Source organism: Topomyia yanbarensis, chromosome 1 (genome assembly GCF_030247195.1).
Source record: "Topomyia yanbarensis strain Yona2022 chromosome 1, ASM3024719v1, whole genome shotgun sequence".
Classification (NCBI taxonomy): domain Eukaryota; kingdom Metazoa; phylum Arthropoda; class Insecta; order Diptera; family Culicidae; genus Topomyia; species Topomyia yanbarensis.
This window is the reverse complement of record NC_080670.1, coordinates 243722-271441: the sequence shown is the minus strand read 5'-3', so window position 1 is coordinate 271441 and position 27720 is coordinate 243722. Positions and strand designations below refer to the sequence as shown.

Genomic DNA, 27720 nt, shown 5'->3' with positions numbered 1-27720 from the left:
TACAGCTATCTTAAGACTAGAAATAAGATTCTATATACAAGAGAGGGGCTTAATAATGTGCCGTTGTTGGCGTTTATTTTCCGTGAAGTACACGAGCTTCCATGATTGCAAAGGAAAAGCCATTATAGTTTCAATACAGACAGAAAAAATCGTACACTTTTTTAGGCTATGATTGGAAAGCTCATGGAAATAACACGTTTACAAAAAAAGAACCATAATAACAATCACGTCGCCGCTGATCATATCGATGCTGACGAACTGGCACCGTTTTTTATGATATTCGCTAAAGGCTAGAAATTTTCTTCTGGCTCAAAAAGATGCCCGATCACTTGGCGCTGCTCAATAATCACACAATATTAAGGTGTACTCACGTACCAATCAACCACTTCTTCCCCGGTTTCCTGCTCACTGATTCAGGTCAAAATTGTTTTCTCGTTTCCTGAGAAATACTCACAACAACACCACCGATAGCATTGTACAATGCAGTGCTTCAATAATCTTTCCCTCATCTTTTTTATCAGTATTGAAATTATTCAAATCAACCCATCGGAATGGCGGTCCTTGTAGACAGCAGCACAACAGGCAAAAAGTGCATACGATGAAGAATGCCCTTCGCCAATATTCGCGAAAAGGAGAAGATGAAAAATGTGGTACAAAAAGTGGAGAAAAATAAAATCATTGTTTGGGGTCATTATTTTTTATTCGCGCTCTCCACCAAACCTGATCGCAAAGAATGCTCGTCAGCTCTGCAGGGCAAAGAGTTGCATGAGCCAGTGCAAGAGCATAATTTAGAGCGCACATCATCGTTCGCATATACATAGTGGTTATGTGTGCCTTCTCTTCTTCCTCCAACACTTAGTCGATCACCTCTCGAAGACCGGTTGTCGAGGAGTAAAAAAAGGATTTCATTTTAATTTCAAGTCTTGTCTTTGCTTCCTTTGCGAGACGAACAAAATTCCGCGTTGGTCTTGTTTTTACAACTCCCTTGTCTCCTTCGAGCTTCCATAGCTGTTTCCAGACCAAGTACAGCCTGCAATTTAAGTAAGCTTTTAGAGTCAAGTTTAATTTTCTTTTAAAGTTGAATTAAATTAAATGTAATTACATGCCCCTCTTGATACCCTTGCAGTGGCCATGGTACCTTCGGTTGGAGCTCCGTAATAAGGCCAAATCGTTTGCGTCGATTTTCCTTCGTCGTTCAAACCGTTCGCTCATGTCAATTAATTTTAATTTCTCTCACATAAACTGGCTCTCGAAAACATTCTTCACATCTCTTGAGAAGCGTGTTTGATTGATGTTTTGCGTTGGCCATTATTCTCTTACGTTTCTGGAATCATGCTATAGCCATGGTTTGAAATTGGTGTCCTGGGATGTGTATGCCAACTGCCTCCTGATGATGTGACAATAGCCTCGGGAGATTCGCCCCTGGAATACAGCAAAATTGCGTTATTCAAGCAGCCCAAAACCAGTTGCAATAAATATTTCGAAATTTTAAACTTTATGTTTTATCTGCATATAAAGTCTCGCCTTGGAGTTTGCCACTGCAATGGAGGCTTACATTGCATTCTGCTGGTGCCTATTTCTCGCCTTGTAGCATCAATTTTCCGCGCTTTCCTGAGCTCGACCTCTGTTGGCTGAGAACGGACAAGCAATTTTCCACCTACCAGGTTTTCCCTTTCGCACAAATATCCGAATTTCACATGTCGTGTGTCCCCACAATGGCTTTTTCTACCGGCTGAAAATACCGTTGTTACAGTTGGATGAGAGAAGAGTATCCAGCGCCCTGTCTTCTTCCTGTGTACACGATATATCCTTTTAATTTAAAGGGTGTCATCCCATTATTATTTAACAAAAACGTCATACAGCATTGCTCCTGTTTCTCTCGATAACACTAGTGAGAAGGACCAACACCGGGATCACATGCCACTACCTCTCACTTCTCCACAGAATGCTTAGTCAAATGATGCAGCATGTAAAAGTTCGCTCGGAAGAGTGTTCCATGACCTAACCGACTTCTACATGAACCGCTTCTCTGGACACCGTCTAAATTGGTTGAACATTGTCCGACAACACGGGCCGAACACCATTGTGCGGACAAACGTGGTTCGTGGAGATGCAATTTTCCATCCAAACGACCAAAAATAGACTGCAGGACAAGCAGTGGCAGCAACGAGAAAAAATGCTGTCGTACGAATTCGGGAATGGGCATAGCAAAGTTTATTACACTTTTTTTACCAACGGAGAAACTAACGCTGGTACTAGTAGAACACACACACACTTTACCCTTGCTTTAATTCCTTTCTTTGCACAGTTTCCCATTTGCTATCCATCCACTAACTAGTTTTGTACCTTTTGACCAATGTTATCATTGGGTTAAAAGGATATTTATTTATTTTGAATAGATAAAAAGTGTCTGAAATGGTATGTAAAGTCATTTATTCTAAAGTGATTAATGTTATTCGAATTCAAGCCATTTGCCGTTGGACAGCCTTGTCGGTACCTAGAAGGCCGTAGGCAGGATCCACGAACGACATTTACAGCGCGAATGGATTTATGACCCTAGTGTAGGATTTATAGTATATTTTCCCAAAACAACACAATCCAACACGACAGAAAACGGGAATGCACTACGAAATGCACAGTTCGCTATGATGGGGGTAGGAAAAACAAACAAGCAAGTGTTTTCCGATGCGGCTTCCATTTTTTACCTTCCATCCCTTCTGCTATAGTTATAGCAAAAGTCCTGTGTCTCCCTGGCATGATCTGAAACATTACCATAATACAATAGCATTTCAATTGGGGAAATGATACCGTATATATTTTAAGTAAGACTGACCATTTTTCGTGCGCTTGGAAACGGCAATATGTACGCATCAGTGAACTTTTATTTTTCTTATCTGTATCCTGCAGAACTTTTCTCTCCCTTTCCAAAGGGGAAAGAAACAGATGCGAGTTCCAAAAAGATTTATTATCCTAAATTAGTCAACATTCTGACTGCTTCCCTATCTGGTTTCTGAACCCAAAACGACAATTCGAAAAATTCAACAGTATTTAATCACTCTCCTCTAAAATGCTTATCTTTTGACCACGATTTCGATTTCGCGCCCTACTTCACATCCGTTTCTCATTGCTAGATTTATCTAGCTTCACCTTGGGCTAAGAGCATTAAATTTCCACCGGCAGCAGGTAGTCCATTGAGGCAAAAAACTTCTAACCTTTCGTGCTCGACTCCGAAAATATCGTTTACCCTGGAGCAAGGATTCCGAGTACTATTAAACGCAACAATCGGTGACGCTAGCTAAAGGGAACAACGCGAAGCAAACAGTATACGTTTTATTATTCTCGATACGATTTTCGTATCATGAGGAGAATAGCTCGACTGTGCGACAGGATGCTTTATCGGAGTCGCGCTTTGTACTCTGGCCGGATGAACTTTGACTGGGAGCTTTGCCTTTGCCAGCAGTTTTATCGCATCTCACCAAGATTTGCGACCGTTCTCTTCCTATCGCCATTTAAAGCTTGTAGTATACTACCAGACAATACAAATATATTTTTCCCAAATCCTTAAATTCATCCAATTTCCATTCATAAATTCGACTGGCGTTTTCACCACAGCTTTATTTATGAGTTGAACTGTGCGACGAAAAAATGCGTTACCGGAAGGAAAAGCTGGTGAAAAGTAAGCTTTCACAGTGTGCGATCTCCCTTGAAAATTATTATCTTTCATTCGTTTTTTTCACACGCTAGAAAATTGCGTCCATGGTGAATCCTTTCTGCAGCTCGTGGCCTCCCACAGTTAGAACTGGCACCGAGAGAGCTTACCAGCAGTCTATAAGAACTGAAATCTCGCTCTTGGATGAACGATGCGCTATCAACAATAAGTAATAAAATTGTTTGGAGCGGAACTGCTGTGGCTTCAATCCCAGCTTTCATGACTGGGGGAAATCTTGTAATTTATGAGGACTTTTCTACACTTTATTCACAACGCATGGGAATACATGAATGGGAGTGAGCATGTGTGTGCATGCAAAAAGTGAGAAAAAACTTGCAAAAATCTCTACGTACCTTCCATATGACTAGAATTCCAGAAGTGATTTCGCTCTTCTCTGCTGCTCGACTCACATATGTGTATCCGTTTTTCCGAATGTTTTCCAGACAGCCCAGCGCCACTCTGGCCAGGATCTATTGAATTAGGAAAATTTATTCTCACATAGATTTTCCCGCAGAATTTATTGTGACAATTGGTTTAAACTATGAAAACTATACAATGAAGCGAACACTTTCCAGTAATTTCATTGTGCGATATATAATGCACATCCTTTTGTGAGGTAGGAATGTTGTCTGTATTTATATTTTTTCGTGTTGCGGCTTATGGGGACAACTGCAATTTTGTGTAGTCGCTGCTTGCTCTAGTGTAAAACTGCCGGATAAACTGCACACTAATAAAGATAGTGTTGAAAATGGTTTATCCTTGTGAAGTGCTGTGGATTTGTTATTGAATGGAAGTCTGAAATAAATTTCTTCCGTAACTTGTATTATGTTGAAAAAACATAATTATGATACGAAAAGCTAACGGTGAGTGAAGAGTGAGTGGAGCAACGAAACGATACCACAATGTTTCACAATGCCCAGTATCATATCAACCTGCAGAATCTTGCACATACACGGTTTTTCGTGTAGCACGATTCTCTCCCCAGAGCCAGGGAAAGCCAGATTTATTTGCACAGAAACAAAGAACATGACTAGATTTATAACTTTTGGTTTCTTTGGCTTCATAGATTCGCTTATCCTAGTGCCGTGAAAGTGGCGAGAGATTCCTGTATCCTAATTATTTATAGAATGCTCTGTTGCTTGTTTCGGAATTCAAATAGGGGTAGTGAATTAGAACTTTCACCAAAAATTTTACTAGAACTAAATCCTCTCATAATACCAAGGACAAGCTTTTCTACCGTTTTCTCGTCCCACCGTCTGCGACAAAAACGATCACAAAACTTTTCTGCAAAGGGTGTTAGCGTACGTATGAGTGCAAGAAGGATTTTCATAGCGATTTATGATTGGGGCTTCTTTTCTTTCCTGTCTACTAGCTGTGAAAGCTGTATGGAAGTAAAGCCTTGAAAGTTGTTTTTGGGGTTTATATTTCCTTAACAAAGCTCAGTCTAACTTTTGTCTTGTTCTTTGACTATTCGAGCAATGCTAATGGAGTCTGAGATACCAAAAATGTCCAAAAATACCAACACATTTACCTTTCGGTATCACTTGGTACGTCATCTGAATTGATATATGGGTATCTCTAAGAATGCTGTGATTTGAACTCAATGTACATCTGGTACAATCCAATGTGGTTTCATTTGCTACTATTATTATTACCGCAACGTTGTTATGCAACTGCCTTACTTTTGCAAGGAACCGTTCTCTATTTTGATGAGCCTCCAGTATGTTCCTAGCTGTTGTTGTGCAAACGCATGGCTAACAACGGATGAGCTATTTTTGTAATCAAATAAAGTAAGAAAAGTAATAAATCTTGGAGAAATTCCTAAAATAATAACCTCATAAATATGTTTCTCTAAGGCATCCCTTCTATGTGACCCTCGAATTTCTGTTTGCTGCGGGAAAAGGAAAAAGGAACATACATTTACACGGTATATTCCTCTGGTTGTTATTATTCATCTCACCTCCCGCGCTACTTTTTTCTCCCCCAACAATCCTGCAGTTTCCTGGCACAGTTGTTTCTCGTCTTTAGAATAGGGTTGCTGGTATCGGGAAGCACTGACTTTACTGATAACACCATTCTTCGAAGGCAAGACCGACAGAAGTAAATGACTTTGAAAGCATGTTAGCGTTCATTTTGTTTTTTATTTTTAATTTCTTCAACCTACTTCAAGTGCGCTGTTAGTGATGGGATAGGAAAATTCTAATGACAAATTACTGCTTTCCGTGCGTGAGTGAATTAAGAGTTGGATGAAAACCATTTATCTTCTGGCTTTGTTTAAAATAAACAACGCATGAGGAAAGAAACATTTGTTCAGACTACTCCTGACTTCAGCATAGTCACTCGTGTGCGCTTCTTTTGAACGTAGCGGTTTCCCATCCGTCTATGGGAGGAAAATCTTCACAGAATAAAGACCGAAAGAGTTTATAAACAAACAATCAATTTACTAGAAATATTTTAGGAACTTCCTCACATTCACCCCTCCACCGAAAAAACAATCTTTCCTTACACTAGACACATAAAAGAATCAAGAGATAAATGTTTCTACTAAAACACGCATCTCCGCAATTTTTTTACTTTTTTTCTCGTTTTTATACTCCATGCGCTGTTCCAAGGCGATGTTCTCCATTTGCAACCCGTTGTGATTTGAGTAGACACCAAGATGCAGGAGGGGCGGACAGGGAAATTGAGCCAAGATTTACTAGCTCAATTAATCGGACGAGCGGTTAACTTTTTTGATCTTTGGCTCTTGTTGTACCAACCCCCGATACATGGCTAAACTTTAATAAATTTTTGCTTTTTTAATTCACTACTTCGTACGTTTGCTTCAGGGTGGCAGCCGGCACTCAATCTAGCTAATCGCACTGGAACGGAGAAGTATTTGGCTTTTAGCCGGCGCTGAATACCAATGGGGAATAAATGCGTGCTGGGAATACTGATATAGTGTGATTCTGTGATTTACATTTTTCCGAGAGGAATTGAATGATTAAAATAAACCTTTTCTTTATGCAATGGTACAAAACAGTCATAAAAAAGAATATGTACCCGATCAAAAAACAATAACAGGACTGCTTGATAACCGCTTTTGATAGTAACGGTATTCGAAGAAATAGGGAAACCGTTGATTGAATGATAATTAGGGAACTCGATTTCGACGTAATTTTTTGTTAATGTTCAATAGAACAAAAGATCGAAATATTAATGACTGGATCAAATAATAGAAAAAATCGCGCCAAAAAGAGGGTTTGGACCAGTAACCTTTAAAATTCATGCTCATCACGGAGCTATTTGTTTGTCACCCTAAAACTTTGTTTCTTATTCAAACTGATCGGTCAACGTCAGAAGTCATGAATTAGAATAAATTGGTTTGATTGGTAGGTTCCTGGTAGTCCGGACCTCCCTCCCCGAAATTTTTGGACTTGTTGAGAGATTTTCAATTAGTTTCAATTCTAAATTAGTTTCAAACTCAAAATGATTTCAAACCAAAATTAGCCACCGAAAAGAGTTTTTTTTAAATGAGGTTATTACGCATTACGTATTGTACCACCTTCATTTCAGAATCAAAATTTCTGAAATGGACAATATCACAACACAAACCACTACACAGCCTGGATTTTTCACTTCCGAAGTAATAATGAAACGATAAAGTCTTTTGAGTACAGTTGACAGGTTGCAAGCTGACTTCAAACCCCCAACCTAGCTTTGCATCTGCGAGGCCAAGCTCTTCTGTGACGATATGTAACGATACGTTTAGATGATCAAATAAGATGTATTTATAATCAGATAACGATTTTCCTAGTTCGTACGATATGAGTCAGTTTACCAACTCTAGCGTAATATTGTCTGATTGGAAAGGTGCATCTAACACCTCTTTCCTACTAGATCGTGCAAATGTTGGCATCGAGTATATAGAAATCTGTGCTGCTTAAGTATACCATTAATTCCATGTTTCTCAAATTCATATCTGAGCATCCCCAAATTATACTATCGGCATTTGCTTCACTGTAGATTTTAGTGGGAATCTGTTTCTGCCATAGCATGAAAAAATCCTTTTAAAATCGTTTTACGAAAAATATACCGAACGATGGGTATGTTTCCTGTCCTTGTTATGAACAGTTATATTAAATGTGAGAGCACATATATCACGAGTTGTGATGTTGAGTATAAGACATACGACAATAGCACGATTCGCAAGTGTGTATGCGCGCGCAAAGCATGGATTTGTCATGCCATTTTTGTAGAAAGTTAGATGTGGTTAAGTTGCTTTTCAACATAGAATATTCGTTGATGGAAGTAATTTGTGCTGATCCTAATTTGAGCCAACTCGGTCAACATCCATTCTAAAAAGAGCTGAAAGTTATATAAAATATAAAGAGAAATGCCACGTCATCTCATTTTCAAACTTGAGTATGTTGAGATCGTATTTATTTTGGAAATTCTTCGCAAAATGGTGAAATGGCCTTTTCTGTTTTTTCGAGTCAGGATTTGTTGTCATGCATAATTTGAAGATTTTATGTATTATCACGGGGGTGGTATAGTTAACCTGGATTCAATTCACTACTTTCAACCTCAAGCCAATTGATTATCCTGAACCGAAAAAGAGGCAATTGGTCTCACGGGTTAAACCGCTATAATCTGAAACAAACAAACATAACATGCTTCTGACGCTTGATTTGCAGCTCAAAAGATTTATTGCAAAACAAATTTAGGAGGCACAGCTCTGCTGTCATACTGCTTTATGCAATATTAGGTGTTAAATCAGATAACATTTTCGAACTATAAATCTTATGTAACCGCATTAAATGATCTTATTTCATTCCGTGCAAACGAGCAAACACTAGCACTCCCACTAACACGATACAATTCCATACCACATAAGGGTTGCTAACAGACTCCTTCTTATGGTAGGCATGCTCTCTTTACCTGCGCGTGTTTCCTAAGAATAGTTCTCGTGCTGCAATCCTTTCAAACGGGTCCATTGTATCCATGCACCCGAGGAAGCTTGCTTGTCTTTATCAGTCTCACTTGATCGCCTGGCTTTACGATTATTATTATTTATTCGCCATTCCATTAAGGATCCCCTGTTGTGTCCTCACTGGGTAGAACTGTCGGTTTGAATCAATCACGATTTCTTCGTTTTAGACTGAACCACAATTGCAACAGTGAGCCCTAGTACTCGTGAAAAGGAGTTCACTAGGTTATCATTCAATCTTCGCTAGTTCATGGTTGAATTTCAAAGAAATCGTAAATCCTCAGCCATTCCGCTATTGAAAGTTACTGAATACCCGTATAAAATGAAAACTGCCACCGCACTCGGTTCACTGGAAATCAATGCTCGTTAATCTCAGCCAAGCTCTTTCGTACCGTTCTGCCCTTCTTCACAATCTATGTATCGTGGTTGCTTAAGGTACCATTATGCAGAGGTGGAAGAAAAGTAAACAAAGTACATTAACTGGGAGTGGGGGTCCTACAAGAAGATGATTTTAATAACACCTCGCCTCGCCTTTCATCTAATGGCGTGTGTTTGCGAGAACGAGTTAATGCTGGTTTCATGTAACAATTTGAGCGAAATATCAGTCTCACCGCCAGCAGGATATCACATTCTACCTCAGAGCGAAAGGTAAGATAATATTTTACTATATTTTTCTCAATTTAACAACATTGCTCGTTAGATCCGAAAAGTGAGAAGATTGAAACTGAATGCACCACAGAACGAAATTAATTATACAAACCTAATAGTCATATTTATAACAGCTGTGGATAGATACAAGATATATGCGTCTTCTGTGCCTGCTTTAGTAAAGAAAGGGTCCTGCACGAACACAAATGTGCAAGCTTCGATATGCACAAGATTGCTATCGCGGTGATTCTGATAGTTTTCATTTATGTTTATTATTTATGAACTGTCGGTTGGTTGGATCACCTGCGGGTAAACCTCTTCATCTAAACGTACCACGGAGAACTGACTTTGTCCGTTGCAACCGGCAGAGTGAAGCAGAAGATCATCAAGATTGAATTAAGATCATGACATTCGATTACTGTGATTATAATGAAAGCTTCTTCCATAGAACTACAGGATCAATTCTGGCACAATTCTAGTGGATTGTACGTAGAATTGACGAAGGTTCGATAACAGCCCAGATTTATGTTTGTTTAAATAATACCTCTCTGAGTGCACTTTATCGATCCAGAAAGATTTACAGTTTCGATTTAAAAAATTGCTTTCCCGGCGCATACATATCTCCCCTCATGCTGATACATGATGGGCGGAGTCACCGTGGGGGACCGTTTATCTATCTGCAACCATTATAAACACTTCATTATGGATAATGTAATAACGTTTTGCGTATTTATGCACCGTGACTGGTTGCTGTTTTTTCTTCTTTCCTCTTTGTCGGTACTAAACCGTAGTTGTTTTGCATCACGTTTTGTCCGAGCGTTGATGGATTTCTATTATCACGTCCTCTCGTACCTTGATACCAAGTACTGTTGCCAGGGTAGGAGATTGATTTAAATGATACCCCTTTCATGAATGTTACTTTAGTTATTGCTTGTACAGCGTAGGGTGGTCCAATTGACATAGATATAACTATCACTGATCATGTGGAATAATTTGTAATATTTTTGGCAATAAGCTTTTATATCGTGTTTTACCTAAAATATTCATCTTATTTATTTTTGTGTCCAACAATAGTAAAATTGGAATCAAACAGAAGTTGCCCAGCTTACATAGTATAATTAATTATTATATTATATACGTGATCTTACTTTTGTCAATTGCTTAAGCTCAAATAAACCAAAGCTTCCATTCGATCCCATCTCAATCCTACTGCCCAATTTTTTTGCTGGGTTCGAAGATGCAACGTGTTGCTTATGAGACCAGCAACTTATGCACTGAATCGCCACATCAGCTCGACCTTTATTCTATTATTTTCTCAAAAATTCCACTTATAGCACAATAGAAAATTTTTGAAATGGCAAAAGTACAAAGGCAAAGTGCCCCATATAAAATATTGATTTTCTCATTTCATTGAATCAAAATGCATTCCCAATATTTAACGGTATTCATGCATCATTCATAACCACCCTATCACAAATAAACTTACACAATTACTCGCTCAACTCATGCTTGCTGGAACCAGTGCGTGCCTTTAGATATTGATGTTCTGCCGTAGGTCCCTGTCTACCGTAAAATATTGGGAACGCATTTTGATTTATATTGACTCATGGTGTATTAATTGCCTAGAGGTGATGTAAGTTATGCATCAACAGCCAGAATTTAGCATGCATTTTCGAGTTAATTTATACTGAGTGCCTTAAGTTAGAGTGCAGCAGTCTCGCCCCCACTGTGAACTATATTCGATATATAAATACTGCTAGAGCTGGACTATTTATGCGTTTTATTTAACATATTATGTAATAGATGCATATTTTATTATATCGGATTAAATTAAACAATGTTCGATCTATAATGAACGGCCCAAACACATTACTACAGTGAGCATGCACAAAGACACAATCGTTGCATTGCTTCCTGTCTTTTACAGCACTATTCAAACACGCCAACGAGGACAGCACTTTGTCCACAGGGAGTGTTTTGTTATAAACATGCTCCTCGACGGGTCTCCTCCCCACACAAGCATGGGACTTCTTGCGTCTGAAATTCCCACCACTATGCTAGATGCACTTCGATAGAAACTATCCCGCTCTATGCTCTGCGCCCGTGCTATCTATGCATCGAGATCTCGTTAAATTATACATGATGCAGTGTTTTTGCTACCACGTTTTAATGTACATAATTGGATATATTTCATGCTGCTTTCAGTAGCCGCATAGTATCCACAAACCATTCTGGGAGCTCGTTGCCGCTCGGTACGATGTTAATTGGAAAACCATGCGACAGCACCAGCACCGATTTCTTTCACATATCGAATCACAAAAATTGTAAGGTGTGGTAAAATGGTCGCACGCTGGCCTAAATCAACAACCAATAGGTTCGCATCGTTAGTCACTGCGACTGTATGTTGCTGATTTAAATGGCACAGCAGCCCAATTTGCGCAACCACTAAATAACTGACTTTACGACTCTAAACATGCCGAATCGACAGATAATAATTTTTAAACGTGCACTTTTTCCTAGTTCATGAACGGCCAGCGTCAAATCTCTTGGGGGTGAATTTTAGAGCATCGATTGTGCACCAACAGCATCCGTATCCAGTGGCCATGCTCAGGAATTGGCTTAGCTGTACATACATTTCGAGATACTTCATCCCAACAGCAACGCAAAGCACGCATCGATGGACAGAAACGATCGTATCGCAGGAAGCCGTACACACAAAACGGAACAGCATTCGCAAAACTTTATTAGTCTGACGGGAATTTGCATGCGCTCTTTTCCCTTGCACACAGGACGTTGCTGGTGGGATTCCGGCTTTTGCAACCCTGTACCACTATTCCGGCATTGCTGTAGCCATCTCTAGAGAAACGAGTGTTTTCAAAACGCACGGCACATAGGATGCGTTTCATTAAAATTGACTGCATTTCGTTTATCGGAAACCGAAGCCCACTAGGCGAACTGAACTATCTTCTTTGTCCTAGAACTATATATTTACTTGCTATTGCAAAGTCCGGGCAAAAGCATTCCTCCAAAATAAATATTTGAATTCATATGAGATAAGTTATGCTACGTTGAACTTCTAATGCATGCAACACGGCAATACAGGTAGCTATGGTGCGTGGAGAATGTCGACATGCCAACCCGATTCTCGCTTTCCGCCTAGAAATGAATAGCAAATTTTAATAACATTAAGCGTCACTTGACATTTACCGAGACCCGTCGACCGTCTCGGCCAGCATTAGGTGGTTGTATACACGTGAAAATAAACGATAACAAATGGTCGCACGCTATAATCGCACCCTAAGAATAATTCAAACTGAGAAAAATTACCACTTCGGGTTGCTTCTGCACATAATACAAACCACCGTCTGCTAGCCCAAAAAGCGCTTATTATTTATAGGACATTTTTCGCTCCCAAATTTATTTTTCGCAGGGCATTATAAACACCTCCTTCTTCAAAGACCGGTGGCATGCTTGCTTGGGAGTAACGCTTCTGCTTGGCTCTTTAGGGAACATAAATCTGCCGGAAAAAATGGAAGGCTTTCACTTTGGTCCTCCCCTTTGCACTGTTTTTCTACACCTTAGGTTGCCTTTAAATTTCCTGAAGCCTGCAACCACGTGGCTTTCGGTTGAGTTATTGTTTCCAGAACACCCTTTTCAAATGGATGCTTTCAAAGTCTGGCAACATTGCTTCGAATGTACTTTAAGAACTGATACTAATGTTTTATGTCCAGTGGAAATCTTGGATTTACTCGATCAGGATACCGGATTTCGTATTAGAGCTGGATATTAGTTATTGTATGGATTCTATGTAAACGCAATATATCAGATTTAATGAGCTCGTTTGCGGTTTTACTCCGCCCAATAGCGCATCTATTCGGATCAGAAAAGACCGCCGAGAAAAAAAATCAGAAAGAAAGTGAATCCTTCCCGAAAAACGAGATGTACAAATATCAATTTATCTGTTTTTATGGCTACCACATGTTACAAATGGGAATACAATTACTAGAATTTTCCTTGTTCTCCTTCGCCATTTCCAACAGCAATGTATCATTCTTGGAATTGTGAGGACCTATTTCGACGCACCGCTTGTTGTTCCCCTTTCTTGTGGAAAGAAAACTAAATTAATAATGATTGCTATATCTGAGTTTTATCTGGCCGAAAAGCATCCAGTTGCTTATAATCATTCCAAAGGCTGCCACGGTAAAGAATGAGATAACGAGTACTATTGATAAGATTGAAAGTGTATGCCTTTGTTAATAGCTTTGTGTAAGATTTTCTAGCAGTATGTAACTGCTAGAAAATGTTACACGTTGAACATTGAACCAGAATGCATACCAGCTTTGCCAGCTTCATGTGTTGAAAAAACATCCTGGCCAGAATGTGGGAGTTAGTAGCAATACGACACACTGATGATACAGATGACATCCTGCGAAGGTCATAAATCATACCAGAACAAGACATTAAATTATTTCATATTTCGATTCACTCCGATGAAGAGAATGTTCCTTTTAGGGCCATCCTTTTCCTTGTGCAGTTTATATGGTCTCAGAGAGAACCGTTAGTTCTGTTCTCGATGTTTTTACAGCATGGCGACAACAGGCAAACGAATCCGCTGACCAGCTGTTATCTTTACCTACTTGCAGTGGCATAATCGATCGAGTCACTTGTGAAGCGAAGCTGCTCCAAAAGGCGGTCCAAAATCCTCGGAAACGTCGTAAACAGTTGGGTTCCAATTAATCTCTTTTCCGCCGAATGAGTCATACTATGATATGGATGGGGGATGTTGTTTTCTGGTCACTTTCTTCGCATTCTGCGATGAAGCAGGGGTAGCAAGACGAGGAGCATTTTCCTAGGCTAAGAGAAAAAGAAAATTGAGAAATTTTGCTGACATCGGTGTTGCCACATCAGGCAAAATATACGAAATGATGTTGTAGCGGTGATATATCATTGGAAATGTTTCCCATGTGTGCCGTAAAACCAATGACATATTTGCTATAGATTCCGTCGCTTCATTCGATTATTTATAGCTGCTTACAGTTGTGTACGATAGATGCCTACATTTTTCTAACATCGAATAGTAAGCGTAGCACAAATAATGGTGGATAAGCGAATCACATGCCAACTATGTTTATTTTTTTATTGCTAGATGTTACTTTTACTAAAATTCATAGTATGTTTAAACTAAACACAATAGTGTATTTCGAAATAATTAATTGATGAAAAGACAAAGAGATTAATTTTAAAATTTTCCAAACTTGTGTTAAAACAAAATTCAAAATATCGAAAAATAGGTTTTTGTGTAACGGGTGCTGATAAAGTTTTCTTTATTCGACACAAACTCATGCGTTATTCTATTTATTTTACAATTTATGGTGTGATCATTGGTACGCAGTTTGTTACTACGCGTAGAAATTCTTTTTTCCGATTGAGAAGCAGATCTTCCGGCCCTTTGCTTCCGGTGACCTTTCTTTTGAATAAACACTGAAGACATGCGAACTCTATTCCACAAGAAATCCAAAAGCAAAGTTTGAGGTGTTCCTTAAAAAGCAGGTTTATTCGTTTAATTTTTCTAGTTCTACCTTAAGCTAAAGTAACCTTCGGATAACTTCATGATTATTTTGTGCACATAATTTATTCCAATACGTTAACCACTAAACTATTTTTGTTTTTGTATACTAAATAGTGTAAAATTCCATTCTTTTTAGTATACATATTGAAAAACATTTCTATTTTTTTGAAAAAAGGCGCATATAACTTTCTAATGAAAGAAACTAGAGTTTCATTGTTTTGATATTTTGAGACACAGTGTTCAGCTTCAAAATATCTGAAAGTAGTTCTGAAGCCATTTCAACGAAAAATCAAATCTGCAAAAGTAATATAAATTAAACCGTTTTTAAGAAATATTTTAATTTTTTTTGGTAAATTTCCTGTAAAATAAAAAGTACAAGACATAGGTCTCCAGTGTCTTCGAGAAAGTTTTTTTTAATGCGATTATTTTTAGTTTTCTGAAAGACTGCCAAACTCAATCTCGAGTCATTAGAAAGTCAATAATTGTCAGATATATGGTGGTTTGAAACAAATTGTCCCCCATAAACCAATCCAATATAATCAAAGTTCCATAAATAAGGCCTAAGAAACACGATAAACCTTGATTTTAATTTTTTTGTGTAATTAAAGTTATGACGGGTAGAGCTTATATGTCTTCTGAAAACTTTCCTAAAATTAGTTCCTCTACAATGTAACGAAAGGCTTTATCTATCTATGCAATGATTAAAAAATCACTTTGTAAAATCCCCCATTTTTGTTATTTATATATCATTGATTAGAGTATTCAATAATGAGATCTAAAATATATTTTACATATTTATAATCACGATCGGTGCTTATGGCAAAGTTTCAGAAAATAGGAAACTTTGTTGAAGACGGGAAGTCTTTTCTTCATCTTCTTGAAATGAAGGATGTTTTCCGAGGAATACTCCTCAAGGAAGCATACATCTTATAAACATTTACTGAAAACTTCCACGGAGGTTGGGAATCGACTCTAGGTGAGCTGCGACAAAGCTAAAGGACTCAAACTTTATATCTACCATAATTGTTAATTATGCAAGCATGCATAATGATAGAGCTATCCCACGTGCAGCGAAACACATAAGTTTCCTGTTTGCGACTTGGTAATATTAACAGTTCTTGTCAGAAATATGAATACTTCGTAGTTTTATGTAGTATGTAAAAGTCAAAACTTGCGAAGAAATAAAGCGTGATCTTATTTTGTTTCCAGATTGTAAATGTATATTTTGTATGTAATTAGATATTTTAGCTTAAAACGATTGCTTTGGATTAGTTTTTGAAGATCAATTAGACTGATTTTATTACCAGACATACACAAAATAAACCTTAAATCTCGACATTATATTGAAAAGCTTTTTTAATTCACCCGGCAAGCTTTAGTCATGAAAACAAGTTTATTTCATTGCGTTTGTTCCACCTTGTGAGTCGTACCAGACTTCATCGTGTCGTTGCTCTGAAACTGTTTTGTGCACCAGTTTCCGATCTTGACCGATTAGTTCGAAGCACAATACATTCTAGAATATTCAGAGCTCAGTGATCAAATTCCACATTCTACTCGTCGATTAACCAAATAAAGTTGGTAAACGATTACCTTGTACACAGCTAACATATGCTCGATTCCCAACCCTGCATATATTTAGGATCAGAATTTTTTCTAAGCGGGATTAGAACTTCATGACCTCCCCTCTCCATAATGAAACAAAAAAATAAATGAAAAAAATGAATTAGTAATTTTATTAACAATACATGATTAAATGATGGAATAATCAATTATTAAACAAACGTATTGATAAATTAAACTGATAAATAAAAGAATATTAAATTATTGGATGGTAAATAAATAATTAATAAATAAATTTTTTTACTAAATTATTCATTTTAAAATTTAATTAATCATTATTAAATGGATAAATTTTTAAAAGAATAGGTTTATAAAATGTAAATTATTCAATTGATAAATTATCGAATGAATAGACATAGAAATTAAAAAAAAAAAATGAATTATTGACATTAATAAGCTAATTAAAAACAAACAAAAAACTTTTTAAAAACTTTTTGAACACCAATATGAAGTTTTGCTCGAAAATAAGGAAAGAAGTCCATGACTGTTTTACCAGTTCGATTTTTGTTTTCGGTGCCCCATCTGCCTGACATACCAAAACACGGAGCAGACTAACCATTGTAGCAGAGATGAGAAAGTAAGTGAAGCGTTCCCTGTGCAACAAGAGGGCGGCATCCAATTAACGAAAAGCGATAAATAAAACTCCCTGCGGATAGTCACCGCTAGAGTTACGACTAGATAAAAACGAACCGCCGAAAATAATGAGGAAAAAAGTATCGCCTTGAACTGTGCTACCGTCCCATGGGAAACAACCGAAGTAAATCGTTCGCTCTTATCAAGACCTCTCGAGTTCAATCCCAAATCTGTTGTTCGTTGTGCAGGAATATTTTAGCATATGTGTAAAGTGCGCATTGGCCTTGTTAAATTCGTCTTGGTTGGCGCTCCAAACGGGCGCAAATGGAGAAATAAGGTTGAAAGGAGCCGCTGTTTTACGAGTAATTTTTCACGCCACCAAAAGTTTAGTCTACAGCAGGCCGAGATTTTCCGCGTGTTCAGGTGCCGGATGGTCGTTTAGCCCTTCTTCCCGCGAGACTCGCCACGTGCGTTAGAGCGAGTCACGGGCAGCTCATAAACATGAATCCTAGGATTTCCTTTTCTTTCCTCTACACGTGCTCGCATATCTGGCGGAAAGAGGATCGAACGTTACAAGCTTAAGCAAGCGAGGGAATGAGATGGTATTAGAAATAAATATGGTTGAAAATGAGTAACGTGTTGGTTGGTACAAGCAAGAAGGGCGAAGAAAGCAGAGAGAAGGCGAAAGAAATAAAACATGGTGTGAGTCGGTGATTTATTACCATGCTATATCAGTCATGAAATTTTCTAACAACTTTTCGGTACTGCAGCAGTTGTTAGTGTATGCGAAAACGGGAGAGAAAATAAGTGGAAAGAGAAAAGTTATGACCAAGAAGGAGTGTGCCGAGCAGCCGGTGTACGTGCGTAAAAGGGACCGATGATCCTGGAAGCGATTTCGTGTAAGAACGAGAAAAACGGCCACCAAAGCGAGGGTGGGCACTAAATAAAGAGCATCCCTTATTATAATGGCATTTTTATGAGGTGCGGCGCTACTTTCACTGGCTGCGTGCTATTCTGGTGGGAGATCGTTTCTCGAAGGTGTTCTTCAAGGAGTTAAGCAAATTATTAAATGTTCTTTAATCAATCAAATTTCAGCAAATGTAGGTTAACTGCACTAATATAATTCGAGTAAATTGGAGACACTACAGGAAGCCGTGCCGCGGACCAAAGGGCTATTAATTTCATATGTGAAAGATTAATGCGCTGTAGAAAAGTAATTATAATCATTTGCTACCCACGTTACCTAGCTGTTCTACCATCCAAGTTCCCCACCACGAGCAGGAAACGTACTTCGCGAGTGTTTCCGTTGGCAACGGAGAATGCGAAGCAGCAGGGAAGCGCACAGGTCAAACGGACTCAATTAGGCTTTACAAGATTGATGTGAAAATGAACGCAATAAGGTACCGCTTCAGGGGTGGTAAATCACAATTGCAGATATGGTTGAGTGGACTTGGCTTGAATTTAATCCGATGTAAATTTGCTGGGGATTACTCTGTCTAAACTCTTTAAAGGTATTTCAAATGAAAATTTTGGTACAATTTGGTTTATTTTAGATATTGAGCTTAGAGGTACGTCAAAAATTTAGGAGATTGGTGTCGTTTACATTTAATGTTTTTTTTGACAAACTTGGGCCATACTATGGGCAATAGGTTTACAAAGTTAAATTCTTCTGAAAATAAGTGAAATTTTTTTCAATGGCTTTAGAATATAGGTAACGTTTCAAAAATACAATTATAAATCATTCATACTGTTCAGCTAACTTGACAGCGATGTGCTGATTGATAGGTATATTTCATTTAATTATTATCTTTGTAGCCGAAATTATTTAGTTTTTCGTTCGTTTGAGGCTAATCGAAGACACTTTAAAATGTAATAGAAAAAACTGGTTTCTATGAAATAACAAAAAACCTGCCAACAATTAAACCATTCCGTTCGGTACAATTCAAGATATTGACGTTCAAAAACTCGCTAGAATGCCGTTGTTAATATTTTTAAATGGTGCCCCATCTTGAAAGCTACAATGTATTTTGCATTAACCCATTCATGCCCATGTTGTTTGTGGACAACAATGTTTTAAACAGCTACGCTCACGAAAACAAGTAAGGCTAATAAATATGTTTATTGTCTTTCATTTGAGTACTAACAGTTACAAGGATCAGCTCTAGAACTGAAGCTATTGCAATTAGTCTGATTGGATTCCGATGGAGCAGTGCTGCCAGGGACAGTTTATGTTGACGACGAAAAATGAATTTTTCATATATCTTCGTTACGTTGCATTATTATTAAAAAACTGATAAAAATTATGAATTTAGACAGTCTTTGGTTACATTTTCCACACAAGAGGACTATTGTAAATATTCTAGGAGAATTGTATTGAGCATTTGAAAGTAAAAATGGAGTAGTTTCTAACACAGCGAGGGAAGCACATATCCTTATGAAAAAAGGCCTTTCGTGTTTCTTGACCCCACCGGGCCTCGGTTAAAAAGTGAAAGTTCCGACCGATTGCACAACCTAGCTAGATGAGATAGGCAAAAGATTCATCACAAAATGCTTAAAATAATCGTACTTATAATATCCTGTCATTAAAAATGATTAAAAATATGATTTGTGGGAAGAGTTAAATTTTTACCATAAAAAATTGAGCATGATTTTGCATTAGAAATCTTTAAATTAAAAAGCTTTTATATATATTCAATTTAACCCTCAAAAAGGCAAGGGGTTACAGAGGTCCGACTAGTTACAGTTCTCTAGTTTAAATTGACTTATAATTTACAAATAAGCGAGCGTTATCTGGACTTCGATTCTCTCACTGATAAAAAAAACATGTAAGTAGTTTTTGATTTCATTGGGTCTTATAAGCTTCTTGATGTCACAATATTAGCTTGCCTTTTTGAGGGTAAATAATAATGAGTCTACTTTCAAGCGGCTTAAAAGTTGCTTTTGACTCAATATTATCATCAGGTGCTATACAAAAAAAATCTATTTTTGGCGTAAATAAACCCCCACCCTCCTTCTATAACGGCACTTAATCAGATATCGCCGTCGAGCGATCAATCAAAATGTGCTTGATTCGATAAATCAAGCCTCTTTCAGCGTGACAAACGATGGCCATAAAATGCACTAAAATGACGTTTAATTCTCCATCCCCCATTCATTTGTTTTTCGCTGCTACAATTTATGAAAGGTCATCTGGTGGGTCAAAACTAAAAGCTTGAAATCGACACCAATCAGTCGTAAATATTTGCTTCCTTCACGATTCCCCTCTGTTTTTTTTCTAATATCCTATACCGCGGGCGTTCATAATTCTCGTTCAATTTATAGTCATCTTTCATCACGTGTCCAGACGATAATCGATTTGCCCATTCGCCGGGAAGGTGTTTATGATTGAAGACCAACGCGTACCGCCATGTCCCGCAAATGAACTTCCACGCTGGAGAAGCTGCCGCGCTCAACGGAAAATAAATCATCGATTCCGACCAACTATTGCACGGAAAAGCACTCCGACTTTACGGTGCAGCTGGAAAAAATATTGAGCACAATCAATGATTTAAAATCGTTTAGTGCATGGGGATCTTTGCGAAAGATGGCCAGTCGGATCGTGACAACGGACCGGCCGCTTCGCTTGCCGAGACCAGAAGATTGTTATTCCCTTCGAAGAGCATACAAGCCAACATGGTCCACGGGAGGTATTATTTTCTTGCAAAATTCTACGGTACTTGTTCGCTTCACTTATCGCGAAATTGAAAAATCCAGTGAAATACAGCCAGAAAACGTTGGCCAGAAACATGCAACGTGTCTTCATGCAGCGCGGAGGTTGCAACACTGTGGGATCGCACTCACTGTTTGATGGTGATTATTTTAGAATCGAAATTATAATTCGAAATGGAACCAAAGATAAGGATTTTAATAAATGCTACATTTTAGCTTAAAAATCTAGTTGTTCGCTAACACTACGTAAAATCGTGGTGCTGAAACACGACCTGTATAAAAAGCGAGAGGATATGTTTTGATAACGAAAATAAATATGGCCGAACATGGCTCGTTTCGTTATTTCGAGATTGTCATTTTTCTCCGGCTGGTGTGTTGGTGATGCTCGTCTTTCACGTCCAACGGCCAACCTACAGAGGAAGCATTCAAGCGGCTGGTTCAGTTTTTCTTTTTATTATCGATTTCCACGCTTTTTACCGTCATGTTTTTGATTCATTTGTAGCGATCCCTTCCCTTGGTTGGCATGTTGAGTTTTTTTTATGCAGCAAATGCAAGACTCAGTTGCTTGCTCTCTTGTCATCGTCTTCGACGTCGTCGTCGTCGTTGTTGCCGTAGTTGAAAAACCTTCGTCGTGAGAAGTGAACCACATGCTCGTTCCACTCAACTTTTCCTCCGACCGGTTTATACACACACACACGCTGTACCAGCCCAGACAGACAGTCCGTGTGTGTGGTATTCAACATTGAACCATGACTTTATTATTGTAATTTTCTCAATTGTAGGTTCAAGTTGCTCTAAACTACACTATTGGCTGGGAGAAATCAATCTAGCTGAGGTCTAATTGGCCCGATCGTCATGTTCATCGAAACAAACTGATTTGCATTGCTCCAGGGTCACTCACGAGAATGCACCCAGCAAAGATGGTGCAACTTAAGTAATTATACCAACCATGTAGGATCGATTTTCCATTTTAGGCATTTTCTGAGACCGAGACGAGGGTAAACTAAATTATTTCTTAATTTTCTCTTGTCCCTGTGAACCTCCAATCCAACTACTTCAGTAAAGTGCAGTCGATGACAGACAGGATACACCTTGCGGCAGCTGCATGCGAACAAATTGCTCGAACGCCTGTCTAATTTTCTACTGCTGCCGCTTCAGTTGTAGATCGCTATCTGATTTCATTCAAAGCAGCTCGTAGAATTCCATCCGTTCAAGTAGCGCTTTGAATTTACGCTCAAGTTTCATCGAATAGTTTGATTAGTTTCCGTTTTGACAGTGTGTGTGTGTGTGTGTGTTCACTAATTAGACGTTACATCATCGTCGTAAATTTGTCTCATAATGATACGCTTTTCATTTAGCTTTAGATTAAATGCACCAAATTTTCTCAAACTTAAGATCAATCATTGCGGAACGATGTGTCCAGCATATAACTAACATACATAGTATTGCCGAGTCTTGTTTCTTTCTTCCGGGGGTTGTCCTTATCTTAATTGTTATTTCCCAGTTGCAGACTGGCTGGCAAATCGTTGGAAGAAAGTGAAACATTTAATTAATTGGGAGTTTTCTTTGTGCCATCCAAAAATCCGTCGCCTCGAAGTGATCAGATTATAAGCGATGGGCAATGATCTATTAAACGACGCAATATGTTCACTTTGAATACATTTATTCGAAGGACAACAATTACTAGGATGAGAATGAAAATCATCCACAAAGTGCCGCATAAGAAAATATTGTTTTGGGATGACACCGTCCCTTTGGGGGAGTCATTCACAAGGGAGAAAGTTGGATGACTGAAGCTACGAGCTAATGAAAAGTGTCATTCGGAAACGTTAATTTTCCGGCCCGTTATGTACGGGATGTGTTTCTAGAACTACGGAAAAGAGGGGAAACTTGATTTATTGCATTTCTTCTTTTCGTGAAGATGTTGTAACATTTTCTCTCACGGCATTCAGCCGCGAATTTCATTTTGTAACTCTCCCAAAACAGTATTGCCATGAAATGATGTTTGCGTTGAATGTTAGTCAATAATTACCCAAAAACTTCCAATGTTCCATAAATTGACTATTCTCTAAAACAAATTCCAAAGAACATTCATAGTTCATTTACTCAGAATCACCCAACAAGATTTATTACTGGTTATGTGGTGATACTGTATGAATTCATCATCTCTACATATATATGCGCATAGTTCGAAAAGAAATGAAACGCGATTGTTAACATATTTATGAGTGCTTCTTCGGGTCACTTCTTCCAACGGACATGTACATTCCCATCCCGCTGCAACATTCTTCTGCGGAAAAGATGAAAAAGCCATAATCAGAATTGTTCGATCTAGGCTTCCAACTCGACCCATTTCATTTAATCCCACCGGGGTTTAGATTGTTCGCTGATCCAAAAGCGTACAAAAATATTCATTTAGTTTGAACATTTCACGTCCCATCCGCTGCCTCCCCAAGGTATCAAAATCCCACCGAGACTTGAAAACATATCCACCATTTGGAATCGAGCTCGCTGCTTCCCGTTAATTTAGTGAAGCGAATCTTGATTTATGTCTCTATTTCTCACATATGTCTCCATTTTTTGTATTCCATAGCTCCCCCTAATGGCAGCAAGAGTGGAGTTGAAACCATAGGCTGATGCTGGCTAAAAATAATAGATTCGTCTATAAGAAACTGATAATTATAACTTGATTCACGCTAGTTTTGCTTTGAGTCCGGTCCAATTGCCAACAGCCGTCGCCACCGAAATAACGAAAAACACCGCGAAGAGATTCCGTTTTCGTGTCTTAATTTTGAGCGTGATCGCGGTTCTCATGGCGGCTTTTTGCGTGTCCCTTGAATGCCGCAGCAAATAACAGGAAAATAGTCGAATTTCCAGACCAACATTCAAAATTATAGCCTTGGACAGAGTGTCCGATTGGATAGCTTTTTGTCAGGTATTTTCGCTTTCCCAGTTGTAATTATAGTGCACATGAGGTTATTTCTACCCCTGAAAGAAGAAATTCCGGCCCTGTGTGTGTACTTGAAGCGGAGGCATTCACGATTGTTAAGGAAGGAAAAGAACGAAAGATGATAAAAGTGCCGCTCGGAACGATCGAAAAAAAGTAGGCCATTGAACTTGTTTTCCCCTAAAAAAAAGACGTTCGTGTACCACCAAAGTCAGAGGGAGGCCGAGCGGAAAAACATTTTGAAAAATGCTCTTCTGGTTCCTTACGTCCACAGTGTCGAGGTTGCAAACCAACTGGCTCTGGGGGAATTTCTTAATAATGTTTGGAACAACAGAGCAACTAAAAAATCTTCGAGATTCCTTGCATGATCTCCAAATGGAACAAAATCAACAATTGAGTTAAGTTTCCACTGCCTTCTCTTGTTGTAAAGTTATTTCTTCTTGTTGAGCATTTTTCAATATAATTACATTATAATTGATCAAATAATACATATTTGTAGAATCATTGTTCATTCGTTTCAACTTCATGACCTGAAGGCTATTTTCGGTGAAACGGAAAAGAAGGGGATTAATTTGAATAATTTTTGGCCGGGTCTTTGTTGTTGTGCGGACGCTTCGTGTAAGGCGGAGCAAAATAATAATGGTGTGATTACAAGGTTCATGCTCCATTTTAATGAGTTTCTGGTGGTCAGATCGTGGAGGATGCTAACCGAATAACCAATAAATCTGTGGGAAATAATGGAGACTGATATCGATTTTTCGTATGTTCTTTTTTCAATTTTTTCAAGGTGCCAACGGACTACGAAGACGAGGCCGACAAACGTACACCCGATACCAAACGCTGGAGTTGGAGAAGGAATTCCATACCAACCACTACCTGACCCGTCGGCGCCGAATCGAAATGGCCCACGCACTCTGTCTGACGGAACGGCAGATCAAAATCTGGTTCCAGAACCGTCGGATGAAGCTGAAGAAGGAAATTCAAGCAATCAAAGAGTTGAACGAACAGGAAAAGCAAGCCCAGGCGCAGAAAGCAGCTGCAGCAGCGGCAGCGGCAGCCCTGCACGAGCAGAACTAGGGGTTAGACCATACCAATCACAGTAGTTCTAGTAATTATTTATACTAACTTTAGTGGGTTCTAATGTTTTTGGTTAGAGCGTCAAACTATTTTTCTACAAGGAAAGTTGTTTTAGTTCTTTTACATTTTGTTTAACTGACGCGTTATGTTTTACTTATAGCTTCGTTTTCACCTTTGAAGAAAGTAAGTTTTGTTTTAAGTAAATTAAATTTGTAAAAAGAAATGTTGCTAAAGAGATTAATTTAAACAAACAACTACTAAAACGCTAGTGAAAGGTATACAAAACACTCAACGATAGTTGAGTAGCATTCCCGTGTTTGGGGATGTATTGTAAAAAGATTTGGTTCTAAGTAACACGGGGAAACATTGTACAAAAATTCTGGTAAAAGCCATTTCTAATTCTCAACCTAATCTCAGTTGACCCTTTGTGATGTAGTATTTGCAATACATAGATTTATCAGCAATTGGAAAATAATACGGCTATAATGAACCATATAATTTTGCAGTTATCCGCTTTTGCTGATGCCAGATTTCTTTGTTCAATAAGTAGATACTAAGTGTTTCAAAATAGCCTTGTTATCTCTATCAATTTGTAAGTTTTATTTTGTATATATATTTCAAATCTTTCTTGGAGTCTTGAAAGCTGAGCGCATTATCCTAATTTGCAGCACTGGACTGCAGGTTCGATGAACACGTACTTTTTTTTTTTTTTTTCTTAAAATGTATTCTATCTTGTCCATCCACTACGTCTAGTTCCCCATTGTCCAAAAGACAAATTGACAACAAATATACGTAAAGTTCTGTGACACGAAGCATATTTTAAACTCTTACCATTAGTAATGGTTGAACCTGTTCCGAACAAACAAATACGGTAGTAATATATTGTTCATGTACTTATTTATTGGAGGAAGGCTCTTGTAAATAGCAAAAAATCAATCTTTCCTCATCAATTTTAGTGCAATAATTTTACAGGCAAAAAAACTACAAAATATCGTCCGACAGAATGATGATAGTAAAGAAAAATTCACTATTGAAGGCAAATCAACAAAAATCTATCTGTCAAGAATTAAGAAAAGCTGCATGTGTAGTGAAAACTTGTCGTAGTGTAGTTTAATCTCCACTTATAGGCCCACCCCTCCCGCTAGAAAAAAAAACTAACGAAAAAACAAAAGTCTCCCCTATTTTGCCTACAGCGATCCTATTCTCTCTCATCTTTATTATATTTCTGTTCTCCCAAAAACCTAGAGGATGATTATAAGCCAAAATATTGTAATAATTGGTAGGACTATTCCTTTCTCCTATCGTACGACTGCAAGATCGTCTTCTATCAAACCGATATCTGTAATTATTTAAATCTAATCAACTACCCAAAAACACTCAATCTCTACTGAACACTCACCAACCCAGTGACAGATGCTCCTAATTGTGCGAAGGCAAGAAAAGGGCGTAGAAAAAGCATACGTAACTAGCCGACTACAAAAGTAAAAACAAAATGTATACGTAATTAGATGTTAAGATAAAGTATATTTAATATAAATAAAACAATTAAAAAGCAAAGTGAAGCGCAGAAAGTGGAAAAGTTACAAAAAATAAACAAAAAAAAAGCAAAAAATAATTTAAAAGTAATGGAATGATAAAATAAGTGAATAAGATTTTTATAGTGGGTAAGTAACTTAATTGGAATGAAATATTGGAGCAAGACACAAAAATCACATAAAACAAAAGTAATATATTCCAGTGAGTAGTAGAAGAGATGAGGGCTGTCAATATTTGACGACAACAAATAAGCAAGTGGACAGTTCCTATATGTGAATTAAATGGAAAATTAAATCATTTTCCGTGTGTCGAATGAGCGCATGAAAGTTCATTGATTATGAAAAAAACTATGGCAAAATAAATGACTATAAAAAAATAAACTACAATTTTAAAAGGCGCTAAGTGCGTTCGAATTAGAGTGAAAGAAAGTCCATGTAATGTTTTATGAAAGGTCCGGACGAGTTTTTTCCCTGGTGTTAGTAAGAAACCGCAAAGGTAATTTACGAAGTGCTGAGAAGGAGTAAAATGACTGAGGTGATTGCACATAATCACAATCTCTGAAACATGGTGGTCGGCAGCGCGTTAAACTATTGGAAGCATGGAAGAATACCACGAAGCCCCCGAGCGAAACTTGATACAATAAATTGATGATGACAGTGAAGCCGCTCCAGCAACATATTATTACCGATCATGTTTGGTTACCTCGAAAGTATGCAGCTTGCTCTTTCTGATCGTGTCTTGAAAATGTTATTTAGTTGGCTTTCTACCTACTTCGATTATTCGGAAACTTGGTGGTTGGCTCAAAATGGAAGGTCGAACGTTGAAGTTTAAGAACAATATCGTCAGCATCAAGATTCAAAACGAAACGCACAGAGTACTTGTGATAGTATATAGATGGAAAATGGTACTAAGAGTGACTATTTTTTCGAAGGAAATGATCTACTACACCACTTCATACATTTGTTGATTTTGAAGAAGTCTTTTAAGGTCCAACAAGAATACTACGTCACAGTTCGCAACTTCGCGAAGCGTGATAATTTCACGCTTTCGAAGCTCGTGATAACCCAAGTGCAGGGTCAAAACTCAATTTTTGATGTTATAGTAATGTTTTTTCCAACTTCCTGACATATTTTGATTCTGCGAATTTGTTGCTACCCGTTATTGTACTTTTTTTTGCGAAACGCTAGTTATTCGTTTTTATTTTAAGCGCAAATACATCATCTCATATTATACTGCGAAAAAATGAGATCGGATGTAAACTTGTTGTGAAAAGTTTAGTAGCGAAACCGTTATATCAAATGCTTACTTTTCTTTTACGAGTTGAAGTCTATGTTCACGAAAGAGAGAATTTCAAGTTTTACCAA

At 38.0% G+C, this 27720-nt stretch overlaps 1 protein-coding gene across 2 annotated transcripts in view; it reads left to right on the top strand.

Moving 5' to 3' along the window:
• LOC131676510 (homeotic protein ultrabithorax) overlaps positions 1–26713 on the top strand; it is a 99901-nt gene extending 73188 nt beyond the window's left edge. For both annotated transcript variants that reach the window (XM_058955580.1, XM_058955579.1), the window contains one exon: positions 24531–26713. In XM_058955580.1, coding sequence (XP_058811563.1) covers positions 24531–24820 — 290 coding nt within the window. In that variant the 3' untranslated portion in view covers positions 24821–26713. The remainder of the gene's footprint in view (positions 1–24530) is intronic.
• Positions 26714–27720: the final 1007 nt, after the last annotated feature.